General features: G+C 39.9%; 1 protein-coding gene across 2 annotated transcripts in view; it reads right to left on the reverse strand.

Moving 5' to 3' along the window:
* The window catches only part of LOC112505826 (ATP phosphoribosyltransferase 2, chloroplastic-like), a 31,378-nt gene that overhangs the window by 1,885 nt on the left and 7,736 nt on the right, over nucleotides 1-21,757 (reverse strand). For both annotated transcript variants that reach the window (XM_025109844.1, XM_025109845.1), the window contains exons 4-10: nucleotides 10,942-11,007; nucleotides 10,728-10,835; nucleotides 10,531-10,614; nucleotides 2,252-2,353; nucleotides 2,060-2,173; nucleotides 1,257-1,337; nucleotides 1,065-1,184 (exon numbers count right to left, since the gene is read on the reverse strand). In XM_025109844.1, coding sequence (XP_024965612.1) covers nucleotides 1,065-1,184; nucleotides 1,257-1,337; nucleotides 2,060-2,173; nucleotides 2,252-2,353; nucleotides 10,531-10,614; nucleotides 10,728-10,835; nucleotides 10,942-11,007 — 675 coding nt within the window. The remainder of the gene's footprint in view (nucleotides 1-1,064; nucleotides 1,185-1,256; nucleotides 1,338-2,059; nucleotides 2,174-2,251; nucleotides 2,354-10,530; nucleotides 10,615-10,727; nucleotides 10,836-10,941; nucleotides 11,008-21,757) is intronic.

Below are 21,757 nucleotides of genomic sequence, written 5' to 3' on the forward strand. Positions count from 1 at the left end.
TTTTAATCAATATATTATATTTTTTAATTTTTTTACTATCTTGTTTGCATTAGTTAATAACTTAATATATTATATTGTTAGAGATTTGTTTTAATTATATTTTGAAATATTATAATTGATTAATTTTTCAAGATACTCTTTTTGGTCATTTTACATTCTCATTTGCTAGTTTTGCCAAACATGATCTGTTTATCAGCTAATTTGCCAAACATAGACTTACTGTGTTCCAATTAACCATCATTGTCATCAAACATAAAAATGGAAATACACAAGAAATAAAAGGTGCCATATTTGAAGTATTTGTTTTCTTACGCATATGCTAGACTAAAAGTAGAGAAGACTTAAGGAAGTGATTCTAGTAGTTGTTTTCTCACACATAAACTAATGACTACCCAAGGACCCCACTTTGTAAGTGTGAATATGTGGGACCCCATTAGATTATTCTTCAAGAGAGCCCTTGAGTAGAGAGTGGAGGTTCTAATATATATGAAGGACAAATGGTCAAATCTAGTCAGAGTGGGACTCTAACACCCCCCCCCCCCTTCTTCCTACTTCTACCTATAAAAAGACTTTTTACTCACAACTCTCATTTTTCTCATTTTTCTCATTTTTCACCCCCCCCCCTTCTTCCTACATGTATTGTTGGGCCAGATTGCCCCACAGTGTCGAAAAGGGGCTAGATGCCACAAATTGTCCGCAGGTATCGAGTTCCTACAGTAGTAGATCTTGACTCTACGTGAGAATATGTGGAACCCCATTAGATTACTCTCCAGATTACTCTCCAGAAGGAGTCCTCAATGAGAGAAAAGAGGTTCCAACATATATTGAGGAGAAATTTGTCCAAATCTAGCTGATGTGGGACTCCAATAGTAAAAATGGGAATGGGGAAAAAAGAAAAAAGACATTCAACTGGTTGAAACGTCTGAGGCAAGTCTGATTTTGACCAAAACTTAGACTTGTAAAGCCAAATCATATGATGAGCATTTCGTAATACAAGAAAAGACTAGTATATAAATAATTGCGGTCAACCATATTACACAAGTTCAAGATTAAAGATTTCTTACCGCTCTCAGCTGCTGAACTGATTTGTACAGCATCTTTTTGGGTACACAAATGACTATAGCATAATAATCAGGTGTTACCCCACCATCACCTTTGCGGAAAACTGGACTTATAGTTGGACCCTGAACATATAGGGAAAAACATTGGTTTGTAGGTTTAGTAGCTAGCTAAAACATATGCAGAGAAAATTTCACCTGAAGCCCGGATAATGATGGTTGACTAAGAATTCTCTCAGCTACTTCCTCGGCACTGTTTCCCCTCATGTTGGCGACTACCTGAGATGCATTATATGTAATAGACGTGAGGAAAATAAAGTTTCAATGTACTATTCTAGGCCCCAAAAAAATGCAACGTTTGTATTGGCACATAGCCTAATGAAATGTTTTAACTATCAATTAAAGGTCCAAAAAAGTCCCTTAGTAAGGACAAAATAAAAAATAGAAGAGCTTGTAGACCACAATCAAAAAGTAAAGTGGGAGTTTAAAATTTCATTCTAAATGCAAATGCTTCATTTTCTGGGACAGCCCTAACTGGGAAGTGTAGCATCTTTTTTTGAGGCAGAGGGAGTACATCATTAGGCATCGGAGTTGGTACTCTTACAGACATTTTACATCCAAGGCACCAATTTTTTTTTCTAACCGTAGTATTTGCTATAATTTTGGAACTTTTTTGAACTAATTAAAGAATACTTGTTAATTTCACATTCAAAAAATTTCACATCTTCCAAATTTTTTTATAAGCTTTCTGAGTCGCTCAAGACTTCCCCAATAACTTTTTCGCAGAAGTTTTTCACAAGCCGGGGGTCTTCAGGTAAACATCTCCTACTCCTTAGGATAGAGGTAAAGTCCGCGCACATCCTACCTCCCCCTCCCCCACTTCAGAGTGGGATATACTCGGTAACCGGTATGTTTAGTTTGGTTTACCACATTTGATCTGAACTCAAACTGTACTTTTTTCTTGGGAATGAGAGACAATAAACAAACACATGTCAACTTACAGTAAATTGATCAAGCGCCCTCAAATGTGCCTCGAATCTTTCAAGAATTTCGTGTGTGATGTCCAATAAACCTTTGCGCTGGATTAAGGACTTCTTGCTAGCAATCATGACAGCCTGAAAAATATCCTACTCAGGAAAACCAGCAAATCCAATAGCTAAAAGAATCTTGCAAGGTTGGGCTTCAAACTTCACCTGGCTTTCTAAGAGGACACCGCCTTCAATTTCTTTGAGATTGTTTTCTTTCAATGTGGTTCCACTACTAACAAGATCCACAATAGCATCAGCAATACCCATCTAAATAAGCAAGTGAAAAGATGTAAACGTTAGAACAAAAAGAACATATAGCATTGTGCATGCATCAAGGGACACTAATGTCATCATCACTTCTACTTTCCCAAACTGAGAACTAGAAAGCCTCCAGGGCAAGAACAAAAAGGCAGAACTATATACAAAATCACATCTGGAATGGAGTGATTAAATTATATTAGGAGAAGCTCTTGGCATAATTAAATGTAGCTTACAAACAATATTGTTTTCAAGAATCCCAAAATGCAAAGCCTGAATTGTCCTGGTTTAGTGAAGTACTTGTACAGCATCACGCTAAGTCATCCATATTCCAATCTTAGTTTTATATAATCTTGTCATCTATTAAACATGTCATGGTGCACCCTGTTCGATTATTATAGTAATGGCGAGAGACTTGATATCCTTACAAGTTGACGTTCATACACCAATCATCCAACAATCAATATCTATGCAGAAAGAATATTTCATTCCGATGTGATTGGGACCTGGTGGCATCTAGTGACAACCCAACCCCCCACGTGTGCTTGTGCACACTAGCAGGGGTGAACCATTAATATGCAGCAATAAGGATTCCGAGTATCAGATCATTTTTGTTCTATGATAACAACTTGGCTACAGTTCACTAAAGGGGTGCCATTTGCAACCCAAGTGGAGTCATCATCATTGTGGTAGGGATAATTTCACCATTCTCAAAGGCAAAGTTTGGATGATCAAGGATAATGATGATGACGGTGAATGTTCCTATGACAGGTGCATGATGGTAAATAAAGGGAGCAGAAGTAAATCTACAGGGGATAGAGATAGTACATTGAAAAAAATTGATCCTCAAAAGTGTTCAATGGGGATGAAAATTGAAGAAAAGTGGTTCTTAATGTGTAAAGCCTAGACCAGTGGCCCTTTTACTCTCTTAAGGGTAAGACTAAAACAATGTACCTTTTTACTTGAATTCAATTACCTGCTGTTAGCATACAACTAATAGCGGTAAGTAATAGATTGCCTTTAATAATCAATCAATAAGCTTAACAACAAGAGCAAAATCGTTGTATAATCCATGAAACTTATGTGATCAAGATTCCTGTGTACGCATACCAGTCTTTAACTCTCAACTATTTTGATTCATATGGTTTTAACAAAGTTTTACTCGCAGTCACTACCAAAAACAACTTGTGAGATTTCCCCACTTTTCTAAGGGCTTCCATGATAGTAATGTAAGGAATAGGGATCTGACACTATGGATAATACATGTGAAGTAGGTAGATAGTGCAATACAATGTGAACAGTAACTTCTTCTGTGCCCTCGAGGTGCTGCCGAGGAACTGAGGGACCTTCTCGAGCACAGGATAGGTAATTGAGAGATAGAGCTAGCCTATTCGTTATGGGATTCTAACGGGGTTAATCGTCCGTTAGCGTCAATCCTGTTCAGATCGATTTGTTAGGGGCTGCTCCGCTAATGCGAGACCCCGGGGGAAGTAACGGGGCCGCCATCTATAAGACTTGGAACATTTTGTGAATGTTGCATGCAAGACAGGGGGCCTAGCCAACTCTTCGGCCGGGTGGCCACAATCGACAATCTCGATAGAGATTAACAGGGGGATTGTGTTACGCGGGTTATGAATGTTTCTCCAACGATACGACAATATACCAATAGATACAATCCACTCCCCAACAGACAAGTAGATTAACAGTTGATGTATATCATTCTCAATAGGTGACGTATAGATCAGAATACCACATTGACCACACAAGTTGTAGAATACCCAGTGATATATTAAGCAAATGCATGAAAAATAACTCCCAATTATCTTTTGAAACGTTTCCTTTCTAGGTGAAGAATCGTGTGAGAAGTTTAGTTATGGTGAGAAACATAAGAAGAGATTTGAACCCTTGATCACTTTTAATTTCATGGCCACCCATGAATTGCGCTTTAGAAGGGTTGATCCGGTGTATCTTGGTGCACCTCATTAGCGTTGACATTCAATTAGGATTGATTCAAGGGTGGAGATCTCTTCTTATGCTTCTCACCATAACTTCCCTTCTTACCGGAACCCAACCGTTCCTTTAAGCTTGTAATGACATTTTCATACTACATGCTCCAAAAAAGGTGTAGAATTTTTTGTTTATTTCACTTGTCTCAAAAAAGGGAGGCACAAAGGCTATATATACATAAAGAATATGAGAAGAAAAGAAAAGGACTCCTAAGATATTCACAACAACAAATTACAAGGAGATATTACCCATAATCTCCAATTCCTATTTTACAATGATATTGAGTATCTTCAAGGAAATTGAGTATCTTAACACTCCCCCTCAAGTTGGAGCATAAATGTTAATCATGCCCAGCTTGTTACAAATAAAAGAGATTCGTGAACCACGTAATGCTTTGGTAAAGACATCAGCAAGTTGTCTTCCTGTTTGAACAAAGGGAGTTGAGATGATTTCATCTTCTAGCTTTTCATGAGTGAAATGGCAGTCAACCTCGATGTGTTTTGTTCTTTCATGAAACAGGGATTGTTTGCAATGTGGATAGCCGCCTCATTATCACAATATAGGTTCATTGGCTAAAATTGAGCAAACCTAATTTCACCTAGCAAATTACACAACCATATTAGCTCGCAAGTGGTTTGGGCCATAGCCCTGTATTCAGATTCAACACTTAACTGGGAAACGACATTTTGTTTCTTGCTTTTCCACGAAACTAGATTCCCTCCAACCAACACAGAATAGCCTGTTGTAGACCGCCTAGTAGTAGGATCCCCATTATAATCGACATCTATGAACCCTTCTATGACATGATGACCGTGATTTTGATAAAGAATACCAAAACCAGGAGCACCCTTTAGGTACTTCAATATATGCCTAACAGCATCCCAATGTGGAGTTCTGGGAGATGACATAAACTGACTTACTACACTCACTGGAAAAGCGATGTCATGACGTGTAATCGTCAGGTAGTTTAGCTTTCCCACAATTCTTCTGTACTTTTCTGGATCCTCAAGTAGATCTCCATCGTCCACTTTTCAATTTCATATTTGGAATCATTGGGGCCTCACAAGGTTTTGTTTCAATCATACCAAAGTCATTCAATATATCCAAACAGTATTTCCGTTGAGACAAACATATCCCTTTCCGAGTACAAGATACTTCAATTCCCAAGAAGTATTTTTAAGGACCTAGGTCCTTTGTTTGAAACTGAGATGCAAGGAAATCTTTTAGCTTCTTGATCCCAGTCTCATCACTCCCAGTAATCACAATGTCATCAACGTATACCACTAGTAGAACACATGTGGAAGATGACGAAGTAAAGAACACAAAATGATCATAAGAACTCCTCCGTAAGCCAAACTCAGTCACTACAGCATTAAACCGTCCAAACCAAGCACAAGGGGATTGCTTTAAGCCATACAATGATTTACGCAGTTTACAGACTCTACCTGACTCCCCTGAGCAACAAACCCAGGTGGTTGCTCCATATAGACTTCCTCATGTAAATCACCATACAAGAAGGTATTTTTCACCTTCGGTTGGTGTAGTACCCAGTCGTAAGTAGCGGCTAATGAAACAAACAGGCGGATGGAGAGTACTGTAGCCACAGAAGAAAATGTCTCGTGGTAGTCGACCCCATAAGTCTGAGCATATCCTTTGGCTACCAATCGGTTTCAAACGAGCCACAGATCCATCTGGATTAACTTTCACAGTGAATACCCATTTACAACCAATTGCCTTTTTGTCTGCAGGTAACTCTACCAAATCCCATGTATAATTATGATCGAGAGCATCCATCTCATCAATCATAGCATCCCGCCATCCAGGATGAGCCAAAGCTTCACCAACTGTTTTAGGAACAAATAAAGAATCAAGTGTAGAGATCAAAGAACAAGAACGTGAAGAAAGTTTATCATAGGAAACAACAGAAGAACTAGGGTAAACACATGAGCACTTACCTTTCCGAAGAGCAATGGGGACATCAAGATAGAACCTGTGTATCAGAAGGTGGTGGATCACTCGCAGCAAGAGAGTCATCATTAGACGGATTTGCAGACGATGATGAAAATGGTGTTAGGTCGGGATCTGATGTAGGTCGTTGCCGCCTATTATATACATGAACTGTGGTTTAGTAGGCTCTTGGGTCTGTGTCTAGTCGGATGGGGTAGTAGACTCAGGAACAAGTATCGTATACACCAACAAATCACCACTATCTCTTGGGTTACAAGGAGTGGACATAGGAAAGAAGGGTATATTCTCATGGAATGTAATGTCTCGTGATACAGTGTATCGATTAAGCATGGGGGAAAACATTTATACCCTTTTTGAAGTCGAGAGTAACCAAGAAAAACATGTTTCAGAGACTTTGGATCCAACTTAGTTATGTGAGGTCGGATATCACGGACAAAACAGGAACTACCAAAGATCTTTGGGTCGACAAGTAACAATGATTTTGTAGGAAACAAAACTGAGAAAGGACTTTTACCATCCAAGATAGCGGAAGGCATTCGGTTGACAAGAAAACGAGCGGTAGCAACCGCATCAGCCCACAAGACTTTAGGAACAATCATGTGAAATAATAAAGCCCGAGTCACCTCTAGGAGATGACGATTCTTTCGTTCCGCAACCCCATTTTGGGCTGGTGTGTCAACACCGGAAGACTCATGAAGAATGCCATTTTGAATCATATGTATGATTGAAATGTTTGGGACAAATATTCATTTGCATTATCACTACGAAGAGTTTGAATGGAGACTTTAAACTGAGTTTTAATCTCAGCAAATAGTGAACAAAAATGTGTGTATACCTCAGATCGATTTTTCATAAAGTAAAGCCGACTAGTACGAGAGTAATCATCATCAAACGTAACAAAATACTTAAACTCAAGTTTTGAAGTAACAGGGCATGGTCCCCACACATCAGAATGGACCAACTCAAATGGGGATGAGGCCCGCTTATTGCAGACTCTAATACTTAAATGAATACGATGATGTTTGGCAAACTGACAAGACTCACACTGTAGAGAAGGTAGACAGGGTAAGATCGATGGTGCCAGAACCAAGAACAGGTGTCGTAGACCCATGAGCAATTGTGACATGTAATGATGATTTGTGTTTATTGAAATTCGAGAAGATGGTGGGATTACCTGTCATATGATCTGAAGCACCTGAATAATGACCCATTTGGAGGCAAAAGATAATAGGCATGTACTAGAGTTACTTGTCTTAGTAAATGCAGAAGTCAGAGCAGTGGAATTCTCAGTCCCTAAAAGTCGAGCATATTCTTCTACGGGTATAGTAACAGTACTATCTGAAGCAGAGACAACATGCCCTGATGAACTCCTCGGATGTCTGGCCAAAAGCTTCTAACATGTGCGTTTGGTGTGACCTAACTCATGGCAGTAGTAACACTCAACATCATCAGAATCTGGAATAGTAACCTGTGAGTCAGTTGCTCAGTCACTGTGGCCATGGAATCCTCCTCGATAGCCATCACGAAATCCTCCTCGACCAACCAGAGCACTGTTGTGATCAAAAGTTTGAGAAGATTGAAGATTCTCATTCCTAAGAACACGGGCAAATGTTTCTTGAAGAGAAGGAACAACAGATTCATTCAAGAACTAAGATCTGATAGAGTCCAATTTTGGTTGCAAACCAGTCAAGAAACTGATAACAGCCACTTGTTCCCTCTGAGTCTGCATGGCTTTGACATCAGCACTTAATGGAAGAAGAGAGTTAAGCTCCTCATACACTTTCTTGAACTCCATCACATACGTAGTGAGTGATCGGTCTTATTGTTCTCCACGATGAAAGGACTTACAAACACTATAGATTTAAGAGATGTTACTTTGTCCTATTATACAAAAAATCAAGATAATCCATAAGTTCCTTCACATATTCACAGTGACTAACCAGAGACGAAACAGAAGGCTCAATAGCATTGATAATTTGCAAGTACAAATGAGCATCACTTTGGAACCATAAATCAGAACCAGGAGGATCCGATGTGAGATGAGAAGGCATTCCCATGCTCCATAGACAGATACGAATAGTTTTGCTCCACTCAAAGTAGTTGAAGCCATTAAGCTTGTTGTCGGTGAGCTTAACATTCACTAGCATCTCGGGTACACGTAAACTACTGTTGTTACTGTCAGGTGTTTTGTCTTCTTCAGTCATCTTCCAATAAATCAGGAACCAGAAGAGAGAACGTAGAACTTAGGACGAAGGATAGCAAACCAGAAAGTGAATGACGCACTCACAGGGTGCCAAATAGCCTACGAACAGAGACGAGGATAATCGCACTCACAGGTGCCAAAGAAACCGACGAGCAGAAAACTTCCGACCCAAGGGAACTTGTTGATCAAGAAAAAAAACAATGAACAAAAATTTCAATCTAAGAAAAAAATGTACCAAAAAGTTTTGATTCATGAAACTAGTGATTATTACGAAACCGAGCTCTGATACCATGTAGAATTCTTTGTTTATTTCACTTGTCTCAAAAGAGGGAGGTACAAAGGTTATATATACACAAAGCAAATTACAAGAAAAGGAAAGGATTCCTAAGATATTGACTTGTCCCATAATTTCCTATTTTACAATGATATCGAGTATCTTCAAGGATATTGAGTATCTTAACAATGGTATAAAGGTTGGTGATTGGTACCCAAACAAAATGACAGCATCTTCCAAAAATTTATGTAGGGATGCTTTCTGGGTATAATTCTTAAATTTCTGTTTGCTTCGCAGAATCGGTGTTCTACGCTATTTCAAATCACAAGCACAAACAGAGTAAGCATTGATTGTAACAATTTCAATGAACTGAATGGCTAGAGATATATTTGATTCTCATTTTGATGAGGCTCACAATAAAAGTAATTGGCCACAATAACCATAATAATCCACATCTCAGCTAAAAGCTGTGAAGATTACCTAGCCAATCTTATATTTGCTTGTTCATAGCTTATTCATCACAATATGCGGCGGAAGAACAATAAGGAAGCTTTTATGAGTTCTAATAGCCAACCAAAGCAGGGTCCTTGTTCAAGATTGGTAGTAGGAGTTTACTCCCTCATGGTTAAAGCTTGATTGTTGTAATTTGTTCTGTTGCCTTCATCATTTCTGCATTGATTTAAACCTAGTGACTGTGTTGTCCCTATCAGCAAAGCTGCTAATGCAAATATGCAATTTATCCACTCCCATTGTAATCAAATTATATTGAGAGGATACAACTATTACGGTAGCATTTTTAGTATCTGTCTGCTCTAGTTGTTTTATAATTAAAATGCCACATACATATTATGATATAGTTTTCCCCAACCTAGGGTATAAAAAGGTATGCTTCAGGCCTTGTGAGATGGGACTTTGTGTCTATCTATTCTCACGAAAATGAAATCAAATGGAACTTTGTTGTTGCATAACCATCTCATCAGCAAGTTGCATCAGAACCTGGGTGTATATTCGAAATGAGCAAGAACAATCATCGTTCCCTTAGTGGCGTGCCATTTTTGACATCTGCTTGTGGTGAAAAGCTAGCAAGGGACTCCACACTATGGATATGCTCCTGGGGAGAGGGGAAGCTAGTGTAAAAAAGTAGGATGCGGCTGGGAGTTGGAATGTCAGATCATTAACAAAGAAACCAGAGCTGGTTGATGTCCTTAAGACATCTGCATCAGGAAGAGAGTTAGGTGGAGCAGCGATGTTAAACACTCTGAGACTAGATTATGGAACCTAAAAGAACATAATGTTGGCTCATGCTGCAAGAATTATACTTTTTTAAGCTTGGATGGGCCTCTGACAAGCTTTGAGAGCATTTGAACTGGCATCCATACAACCAAATTAAGGTCATACACTCATACCATGCAGCTGTCTGCCTTGAGCAGATGAAACCTTTGTGCGGAAGGTCTCATCAGCTTGCATAATCACATACTGAGACAAGCACTTGCAGGTAATTAGATGAAAACATGATTATCACATGGACCTACACATTCAAAAATATCATTGGTGAAGATATCTCAAGGAACCAGTTCAAAAGCAGAAAGCAGATTCAGTTGCCAGACAGAATCATCATAGAGTATGAAGATGAGACATGGGACATTTTACTTCTCATAAAAATCGATGCATCTAAAGTAGTAACAACAGAAGTAGTTCCTGACAGAACTCAGATTTGAGCAAAGGAAGACTCACTGCAGGAGCTGCCTCCAGTGCCCCATCAGCAGTTGAAAAAGCGACATGCTGAAGACCATTTTCTTTCAGAAATTTAGGACCCAGCTGCAAGAGAGAGAGGAGAGAGAAATAATACAAACACCAATTTTAGAACTTCCGGCTTGATAAAGATACTGGAAAAATTTATAACAGAATTACGTAAGAAATTAACTGATTACATAAGTGAAACCAGTGGCAACTCTTAGAGGCTTCTCAGCAGTCCACTCAGACATTTGTGCTAGCTCCTTAACTGAATTGATGTTCTCGAAAATCCCATATTTTGGAATCTGAAAGAGTGGGGAAATAATGTTACACATATAGTTTCAAACTCTTAAAATATAAGTTCATGTTCTTAAATCTTAAGTCAATTCATTAAATGGAAGGTTGACTTACTGCAAGAGATAAGCGACAATCTCCATATGCAAGTGCATCATGAACAAGGATTAGATCTTCATTTCCCTACAGAAATAATAAACAAACATAATGCTCTGCTGGTTGTATTATCCAAACAACAAGCCTCATAATGATAATAAACAAGAATGTAAACTGAATCATTCATAAAACATTAAGACCTAGGAAGCACCATGATTTACCCATGAAACAAACATTGTAGTTACCAATCCTTGGGTGAAAAGTTTGTCTTGTTGTTATAACCAATGCTAAAATCACACATTCAAAATAATGATAACATGTATAGTGTTTGAAGTCAAATCAGACAATGGAGATAAAGGGCCAATGGTAATTGTTGTATATCGTACATCGTCACATTTTAAGGTTTTTGCCTTCTATCCAAAGTAGGATATCCTATTACAGGTTATCATTTTGTATATAATGTATTGTCATCCTTTCTCATGAAATGTAAGATATAATTCCCTAAATCTGATTACATGGTATCAGAGCCCTTTCTTTTCACTGTGACAACCCTATCAGCTGCTGCTGTCGTCGCCAGTACAAGCACTTCCGCTGCTTGCCCAATCCAGCCTCTTCCGGCATTGCCTGACAGAAACCCACCCCCTGAGTACCATCCTCCTGCTGCTGTCACCACCTGCCACCTCTGTCTGTTTCTGATTCAGAATGCCACTACTGCGATCCATTTGTTTACCGTTTCTGTTCTTGATTCGTCCTGGTTTTGTGACTCTTTTTGAGTTAGCAAAGTCATCAAGTGACAAAGCCCTAAGTTGCTACCAGTTCTCATCTTGTTCCAAATTTCAGTATAAACTCATCATGGGAGACACATTCTGATAAGAACTTACAGGTGTATACAAGAAAGAAAACACGTGGCAAGGGACATGAGCAGGAGCAATTTAATGCCCTTTTTGGAATTTGGATGGACCCACTGGGTCAAYCATGCAATGTTTAAAATTGAAAGGGAGGGAACAGTTCTGAACCTATATTCTAGGAGCAGTTATCGTTAGTCTGTAATAAATCTGCAGTCTTTGTTTTTAGGAGGCAGTTAGGAATAAACTTGTTGTGTTCATGTTAGCAAAGGAGACCGGCCATCTCGAATTTGGCTTTATCAGTTTAAATTGTAATCGTTTGACTGCTTAATTTTTCCGGTTACTATCATTGGTTCCATTGCCGGGAAATCGAAGACATGGTGCAGACCCGGAGCAATTCAGAGGAGGGAAATCACCCGCCTGATCCGGTGGCGATACAGTTAGCCGCAATCGCCAAGAAATTGGAGTCCATAGACGCGTTGCAGAAGGAGGTAGCAGCCCTCAAATCCCAATCGCATCATAAGGACAGTTGGGGTAATGGAAAGCAGGATGAAGGGAATCGTCCTGGCATAATCAAAGGTACCGACCATACAACAAAATTGCTTTTCCTACCTTTAGCGATGGAGACCCACGGGGTTGGATTCTTAAGGCAGAGAAATATTTCCGCTACTATGACATTCCAGATGAGGAAAAGGTAGATGTTGCATCGATGCACTTGGAGGGAGATGCACTAGACTTCTATTCATGGATATCGACCGATCAGACGATAGAATATTGGGAGGATTTTGTTCAAGCCTTGCAGAGAAATTTTGGACCTACTGAATTCCAGAATCCGGACGAATACTTGTGTAGTGTTAAACAAACAGGAACTGTGCAAGAGTATCGACAAGAATTTTCCAAACGTTCCTCACGAGTGTCCAATTGGCCGGAACATTGTCTCCTGGGAGTGTTCCTTAATGGCCTCAAAGAAGAATTGAAGGCGGATGTATGAATACAGAAACCACGAACAGTGTATAAAGCGGTAAGCATCGCTTTGGAATTCGAGTCTAAAAATCAACCACACCCATTATGGGAGAGGATCAACTTGGACAGCATCATCGAAGTCATCCCAACCCGAGTCCAAGGCTACGACTCCTACATCGAATTCTACCAACAGTAATTCCAAACCGCCCTTACGAATTTCTGATGCGGACAGACAGTCTCGTTACCTTAAGGGTGAATGTTACCGGTGCGGGGAAAAGTATGGGCCTGGCCATCGGTGTAAAACAGGAACTCTCAAGGTGTTGGAAGTGGAAGAAGAGCCTGAAGAACAGTCCCCTAATGAAGTCGAATATATGGCAGGAGATACTAACGACGTTGCGGAGATCAGTTTACATGTCATCCTTGGAAAACCCCACCCCAGAACCATGAAGGTTCAAGGTATGCTTCAATCTACGGAAGTAATTATTTTGATTGATGGGGGATCTACACATAATTTTATCTCAGATGTATTGGTTAAGGATTTGCAACTTAATACTCAAACAGTGGCACCTTTTGGTGTTCAGATTGGGAATGGAGATTTTATTAGGTGTGGCCACATATGCAAAAACCTTCCAATACAAATCAATGAACTTAAAGTTGTCCAGGATTTTTATCCCTTCTCGATTGGTGGAGCAGATTTGGTTTTGGGTATTCAATGGTTGGAAACACTAAATACGGTCCAGGCGAATTGGAAAGAAATGTTTTTGATTTTTAATGTAGATGGCAAACGTTATAAATGGCAGGGTATTACTACTGGTTCGCAAAGGTCCTCCAGTTTTCAATACTTGGCTGTTGAACCGGGTACTCAACCAGAAATTCCCGATGTTCTCCAGCCGGTGATACATCAATACAGCCCGRTTTTCGAAGAACCCAAGAATCTACCTCCCAACCGCTCACAGAACCATTATATTCCCCTAATTCCAAACTCTACACCACCCAATATCYGGCCGTACCGATACCCCCATTCCCAAAAGGCTGAAATCGAGAAGCAAGTGGAAACATTGTTGGCGGCGGGATTTATTCAGCCTAGYAATAGTCCCTTTTCAAGCCCGATTCTACTCGTCAAGAAAAAAGATAATACTTGGTGGATGTGTGTGGATTATCGAGCTCTCAACAAAATAACGATAGCCGACAAATACCCAATCCCAAATATCGATGAATTATTGGATGAGTTATATGGAGCCACGGTATTTTCCAAGCTGGATCTACGCTCCGGTTACCATCAGATCAGAGTTCACGAACCGGACATTCCGAAGACAGCTTTTCGTACTCATTCAGGGCATTATGAGTTTAAGGTAATGCCCTTCGGCCTAACCAACGCACCCTCCACATTTCAGGCTGTCATGAATGACTTATTCCGTCCTTACTTACGCCGATATATACTAGTTTTCTTTGATGACATACTAGTATACAGCCCCAACATGGAGCAACATCTTTCTCATCTTGAAAAAAACCCTGCAATTACTACACGACCACCAGTTCTATGTYAAGCTTTCAAAGTGCTGTTTTGGACAATCTAAAGTATCCTTTTTGGGGCATATCATAACTGGGGACGGTGTACAGGTGGAACAAGAGAAAATTACGGCTGTACAATCGTGGCCTATTCCTTCTAATCTTAAAGAAGTTCGAGGTTTTCTCGGTCTCACAGGTTATTATCGACGTTTTGTACGAAACTATGGGCTGATTGCACGCCCTTTGACTGCTCTTACAAAGAAGGACGGATTCCTTTGGTCTAACGAGGCATTAGATGCGTTCATCACATTGAAACAGGCCTTACTTTCAGCCCCTGTTCTCCGGTTACCGGATTTTTCAAAGGCATTTGTGGTTGAATGTGATGCATCTTCAGCAGGAGTTGGTGCTATCTTATCTCAAGAGGAGCATCCCATCGCATACTTTAGTAAAGGCTTCTCCCTATCTAATCGATTTAAGTCAGCCTATGATCGAGAATTATTAGCTCTAGTCCTTGCTGTTCAGAAATGGAACCACTATTTATTGGGACGCCACTTTCTTATCCGCACCGACCACTATACTTTAAAATTCTTGTTGGAGCAACGCATCACCACAACTGAACAGCAGCGGCTTTTACTTAAATTGATGCCTTATGATTTTTCGATAACTCACAGGGCTGGAAAAGAGAATAAGGGAGCGGACGCACTCTCTCGGCGTCCCCATTCAGGCGAATTATTGACTTTGTCCGTACCATATTGCGTCGAAATCACTGACATACAAAGGGGCCTTCAACAAGATTCTTATACAGTGGATATTCTCCAACAGCTCCACACAAATCCTTCATCGGTTCCTGATTTTTCTTCGCATGACCAGCTTTTGTTTTTCAAAGGTAGGATGGTCATCCCTGATATACCCGATCTTAAACTTAGATTACTTCAAGAGTGTCACGACTCACCAGTTGGTGGACATGGTGGTTTTTTAAAAACCCTTAAACGCATGTCTCTCCAATTTTTTTGGCCAAAAATGAAACAAGAAATCAGGGTGTTTGTGCAGAACTGTTTAGTTTGCCAACAGCAAAAGTACTAAACATTATCTCCGGCTGGTCTCCTCCAACCGTTGCCAATTCCGGTTCAAATATGGGAGGACATTTCCATGGATTTTATCGTGGGATTACCGCCATCTAACAGGTTTGACACTATCTTGGTCGTCGTGGATCGTTTGAGCAAATATGCCCATTTTCTGTGTTTATCTCACCCTTTTACAGCTAAGAGTGTGGCTGCCATTTTTTGTAAAGAAGTTGTTCGTCTAGACGGCTTCCCTCGCTCCATTGTATCGGATCGTGACGTCATCTTTTTGAGCACTTTTTGGCAGGAACTATTTTGTTTGAGCCAAACCAAACTGCAATTGAGCACCAGTTACCATCCACAGACGGATGGTCAGACAGAAGTTCTCAATCGCTGTTTAGAGGCCTATTTACGTTGCTTCGCTCATGAACAACCGACCAAATGGAGTTCCTATTTAGCGTGGGCTGAATATTCTTACAACACCGGGCATCATACTTCTACGGGCGCTACTCCTTTTTCCATCGTTTATGGCCGGGATCCTCCCTCCCTTCTGCCTTATGTAAAGGGAGAAACCAAAAACGCAGAATTGGAACAACAATTAATCGATCGTGATGACATGTTAAAGCTCCTACGCCTCAATCTTACGAAAGCTCAAGATCGGATGCGTAATCAAGCTAATACAAAACGACGAGAAGTAACTTTTCAGGTTGGGGATTATGCTTTYTKAAAACTTCAACCGTATCGACAGCAAAGCTTGGCTAACCGTCGTTATGAAAAGTTGTCTCCTCGATTCTTTGGAAAGTTGTCTCCTCGATTCTTTGGTCCTTATCAGATCAAACGTGCCATTGGACCTGTGGCTTATGAGCTTGAATTACCTCCGAATGCTAAAATTCATCTGGTGTTTCATGTCTCCATGCTCAAACCAGCCCATGGGTCTTTTTCTCCGACCTCAATTGCCCCATTACCAATAACAAGGGATTGGGAGATTGATGTTCAGCCTGCTTCAATTGTTGATCATCGCTGGGTGCTGGAAGCAGGCCAACCCGTGCTAGAATTATTGGTTTCTTGGGCTCAGCGTCCTATGGAAGAAGCTACTTGGGAGTCATATGATCTGTTAGCTGAGCAATTTCCTCATTTTCGCCTTGAGGACAAGTCGTTTTACCAAGGGGGAAGTAATGATAAGAACTTACAGGTGTATACAAGAAAGAAAACACGTGGCAAGGGACATGAGCAGGAGCAATTTAATGCCCTTTTTGGAATTTGGATGGACCCACTGGGTCAATCATGCAATGTTTAAAATTGAAAGGGAGGGAGCAGTTCTGAACCTGTATTCTAGGAGCAGTTATCGTTAGTCTGTAATAAATCTGCAGTCTTTGTTTTTAGGAGGCAGTCAGGAATAAACTTGTTGTGTTCATGTTAGCAAAGGAGACCGGCCATCTCGAATTTGGCTTTATCAGTTTAAATTGTAATCGTTTGACTACTTAATTTTTCCGGTTACTATCACATTCCTGGTGCAACAAGCATTCATTCCATGAGAGCACCATGCACATTAAGCTTGATTGTCAACTTATCAGAAACCATGATGTGGGAATCTTAGCATACCCTATCAAACCAATAATCGACCGAGTACCTACTTAAGACCATATACAAGTAGGTTATATATACTAAAAACTAAAAAGTAAAACACTAAAGGTAAGAAAAATTAAGAGGTAAGAAAAATATCAAATAAAGCCTTACAAGAAACACACATTGAACCATGGCGATCCATAAGGGTAACATGGAGTCTGAGATAAGCCTTACACCATGGTAGCCGCCATGGGCGCCTTTTAGAACACTGAATTATTATATATTATATAGAAATACCAGTTTCACATTTAACGACATATTATGCTAAAACTTTAATCAAACAGGATTTTAATTGGTATACTTATACAAGAGTAACATCAAACAAACCTATATTTCGTTTACAATACTTATTAATTAAAACTTCATATATCCGCTTTGTTATATCACCAAAAGTTTCTCCATGAACAATAAAACCAATACTGTAAATAAGTTTCTCCACCCTGTAGCAAGAATTGAACAACCGGTCGATAAAAGTTTCTCCGCGGAAAAGCAAACACAAATATTCCACATTGTCATAAATGGTTTCTCCCCGTTATTATATTTATTTTTATTGTATATATAAATATATATATATATAGAGAGAGAGAGAGAGATACAGAGAGAAAATTTATTATTTATACTCCGGGTCGAGGTCGGGGACCCGAGGGATATTTCCGTATCCCCATATCCCCATCACCAGTCCCATTCCCAGTTTATAAACTCAGGGATTTCATGGTCAAACTAGGTTCGGCCGTTTGGGGCATCGGGTTCCCTGTCGGGTAGGGTTTTTATTGCCATCTCTGACTGTATATTGTATAGTATCATCAGAATTTTTCTAAATCTAGTTTCGCAATTTGATATCCATACACACAAATCATTGTATATCATCTGCTATATATTTTATATTGTCTTATACATATACCAGCTCTATACTCACAAGATGCAAAATTTTATTTTAAACCGAGAACAGAAACTTAATGTAATTCATCATTCTAAAAAATGCAAATGAAGTATTCTGCCATATTAGTAGGGGCTAATGGTTATCTTGTGTTTGAAAGTGTTTATCGGTTAGTTTTCATTTAGTTTATGGAGGTCAAAATTAAAGCTTTAAGAAGTTGTCTGCATGTAGTAATAAGTTGTAAACTTGAATTTTACGAGGCTATAAAAACATGGTAAATGCCAGCTGGATGCAAGATTTTATTGTAAACTGATAAATGGAATATTAATGCAATATCTGATCAAAAAAGACAATCCAAAATTCATGTTTGAATAACATAGAAATTACAAGTAGTTGTTGAACATCTTTTACTAACTTGAAGACCCGGGAAAAAAACTCAAAAATATATCGATAAAAAGCAACCCAAACTGACCAAGTAAATCCCACTTGAAAGTAGGATCAGGAAGGGTTAGATGTAAGCAAACCTGATCTCTACCCCAATAGGGTAGAGCAGCTGTTTCCGTTAAGACCCCCAGCTTGTACAAGAGTGTTAGCATGTGGTGAAAGAAGCATGAATAAAAAAACTAAGAAAAATTAACGGGTAAGGTGGCACTGAAAATATACAAAAAGTAACTTGGGGGCAGCAAAACTCCTGGTTGAAAATAACTTCATTTGGAACTTGTACTCGTTGAATCCTCTCAAAACTTATGCCCTTGGTTTGTTCTAAGAAAAGTTTGTGTTTTTAACATAAAAACTTGTTTATTCCCATTGGAGTAGCTATTGTGTAAATTAAGCTACTCAAATTGTAGGAAAGTTGTGCATATTCATTAATGGTACATTAAAATGACTATACAAAATCAAAAGTTAATTTAGTTAAGAATGTTACTTAAGTAGCTAAACTGCCAAGGCAAATGTATCACATAGTTCAACATAAATTAAGCATGAAAAGAATATATAAACCAAAGAGAAGGTTATGTCAACTAGGAACAAGAACAGTTATCAATTATGACAATGCACAACAACATTACCAAAGAGTCAAAACCTCATCAAAGGTAAGGCGTGTGCGTGATATTTGCCATATATAAATATTATTGTTGGATCTCTTCTTCAACGGATCGACAGGTTATACCCAAATATTAATAACAAAACAAGAAAGCTTAATACACACTTGTGGCAATTTTCTGTGTTTATTAAACACTAAACTCAAAACAGGAGATATGTCTTTCTCTCTATCTAAACTCAAAGGAGAAACATTATTTAAATACTAAAAAAACAAAACCACCTAACAACATAGTGGGGGAAAGAAAACAGAAACATGCTCCCATGTTCTCCAAAATATTTGCAAACTACCAAAATACCCGGTCAACCCTTGACCAATTAGAATTATGGTCAATAATCTCCCCCCTAATTCTAATTGTTTCCCTCCAGATTTTTCAAACCAAGCAAGCTCCGCATCTCTACATGCTTGATCCGATGCAATGCTTTAGTCAACACATCTACACGTTGTTCTTCACCGCTATCATGCTCCACGTTAATCATTTTCTTCTCAACGCGTTCCCTTATAAAGTGATATTTCGTGTCGATATGCTTACTTCGACCATGAAATACCGGATTTTTCATCAATGCTATGGCCAATTTGTTGTCAACATACAGCTTAACACACGATGCCTTCCAACCAGTTAAGTCCGACAACAAATTTCTCAACCACACAGCCTGGCACGCCGCCGCTGTTGCAGCAATAAATTCTGCTTCACATGAGGATAGAGCGACTGTGTTTTGCTTCTGCGCTGTCCAAGTGATCGGATTGTTGGAGAGGTAAAATATTGTACCGGTGGTACCTCTTCCATCATCCAGATCCATCCCGTGACTGCTGTCACTGTATCCGATCAACTGTCCATCGCCTCCCTTCTCATACAGTAAACCAAAGGTTAGCGTTCCTTTTACATATCGAAGTATGTGCTTCACCGCCTTCAAATGGCTTTCCTTTGGTGCGTKCATRTATCGGCTAAGGACCCCAACCGGATAGGCAAGGTCCGGTCTAGTGTGGATCAGATACCTTAACCACCCRATGAGCYGACGGTATTCAGTAGCATTTACCGACGTCCCATTTTCATCCTTCGACAAGCTGAACTTTGATTCCATTGGAGTTTTTGACGAGTTGCAGTCTATCATCCCTGCCGACTATAGGATCTTCTTTGCGTATCCACTCTGGCTCAACTCGATTCCCTTTCGATGTTGTCGTACCTCTATCCCCAAATAATATGTCAAGCTTCCCAAATCACTCATTTCAAAGACTTGTTGCATCTGTTTTTTGAACTTGATCACCTGATCATTACTCGACCTGGTCACGATCAAATCGTCCACATATACACCAACTATGAGAATAGCCCTGTGGCTGTGGAGCTTGTATACTGCTTGCTCATGAGAGCACCTTTGAAAACCCAGATCCTTGAGTGATTTGTCTAATTTTCATTCCAAGCTCGTGGTGCTTGGCGTAAACCATATAAGGCCTTGTGCAAACGATAGACCATATGTTCCTTTTCTTTAACCATAAATCCATCCGGTTGCAATACATAAACCTCTTCACGTAACTCCCCGTTCAAGAATGTTGATTTCACGTCAAGATGATGAACACACCATCCATACATCGCTGCCAGTGCCAATATCAGTCGTATGGTCTCCATCCTTGCTACAGGGGCGAAGACCTCTTCAAAATCCACACCTTTCTGTTGGACATAGCCCTTGGCTACAAGTCAGGGCTTTGTACTTAACCACGTTCCTATCAGCATCTCTTTTCACCTTGAAAACCCACTTCAATCCAATCGGTTTTTGACCTGGAGGTAAATTTGTTAATTTCCAGGTGCGATTCTTTTCAATGGATTCAATTTCCTTCCTCATAGCTTCCTTCCAAGAATTATCATTTTCTACTTCTGCATAGGTCACTGGTTCATCTCCAACCATTAGCAATTCAACATCTTCTATGGGCTCTAGTTCAGCATAAATTTCACTCAATCATCTAAACCCTCGAACAGGAGTATCAGAGCCTTTGCTTATCCCCAAATATCTTCGGAATGAAAACATGTCCATCATCACCCAAGGAAGAGAAGGCACGGCGTGCCGTTCCAATGTCCGATGCTCTCGTCTTCAAACTATACCACGTGGGCAATCAGGATGGAAGCAATCATGGATGCCCAGGGGTTATGGGAATCCATTGAGCCAACGATCGGTGTGGTGATGGACGAGAAGAAGATCAAGTCGGCAAGGGCTTTCATCTTTCAAGCATTGCCGGAGGACATTCTTTTACAAGTAGCCAAGAAGAAGACGGCACAGGAGGTATGGAACGCTTTGAAGACACGGTATCTCGGGGCAAAAAGAGTTCAAAAGGCGAGATTGCAAACACTCAAAAGYGAGTTTGAGGCACTTCKGATGAAGGATGRGGAGACCATTGATGACTTCACCGKAAAATTGAGTGGGATGGTTTCAAAATACAACAGCCTCGGGGCAACAATCGAGGATGAGGTACTGGTGAAGAAGTTGCTTGATTCGGTCCCTGACAGGTACCTGCAACTTGTAGCCTCTATTGAGCAATATTCCGACATTGATTCCATGCCTTTCGAGGAAGCGATTGGTCGTTTGAAGGCCTACGAAGACAGRTTGAAGTTACGCAGCGGAATTTCTAGTGGGGAAACTAGTTTGCTGTTTACTAAAACGGAGGGCCAATCATTTCAAAAGGGCTCARGAGGTGCGTCTACTTCTGGGGGACGTGGTCGTGAATCAAACGATAGAGGTGGCCGAAGTGGAGGACGAGGGAGAGGTGGTCGGGGTGGCTACCAAGGACAACAAAGAGCAGGTAATAACAACTACAAACCAAGAGATAAGAAGCACATTAAGTGCTTTAATTGCAACGTATACGGGCA

This window comes from Cynara cardunculus (assembly GCF_001531365.2).
Source record: "Cynara cardunculus var. scolymus isolate 2C chromosome LG 2, CcrdV1, whole genome shotgun sequence".
NCBI classification, from domain to species: Eukaryota; Viridiplantae; Streptophyta; class Magnoliopsida; order Asterales; family Asteraceae; genus Cynara; species Cynara cardunculus.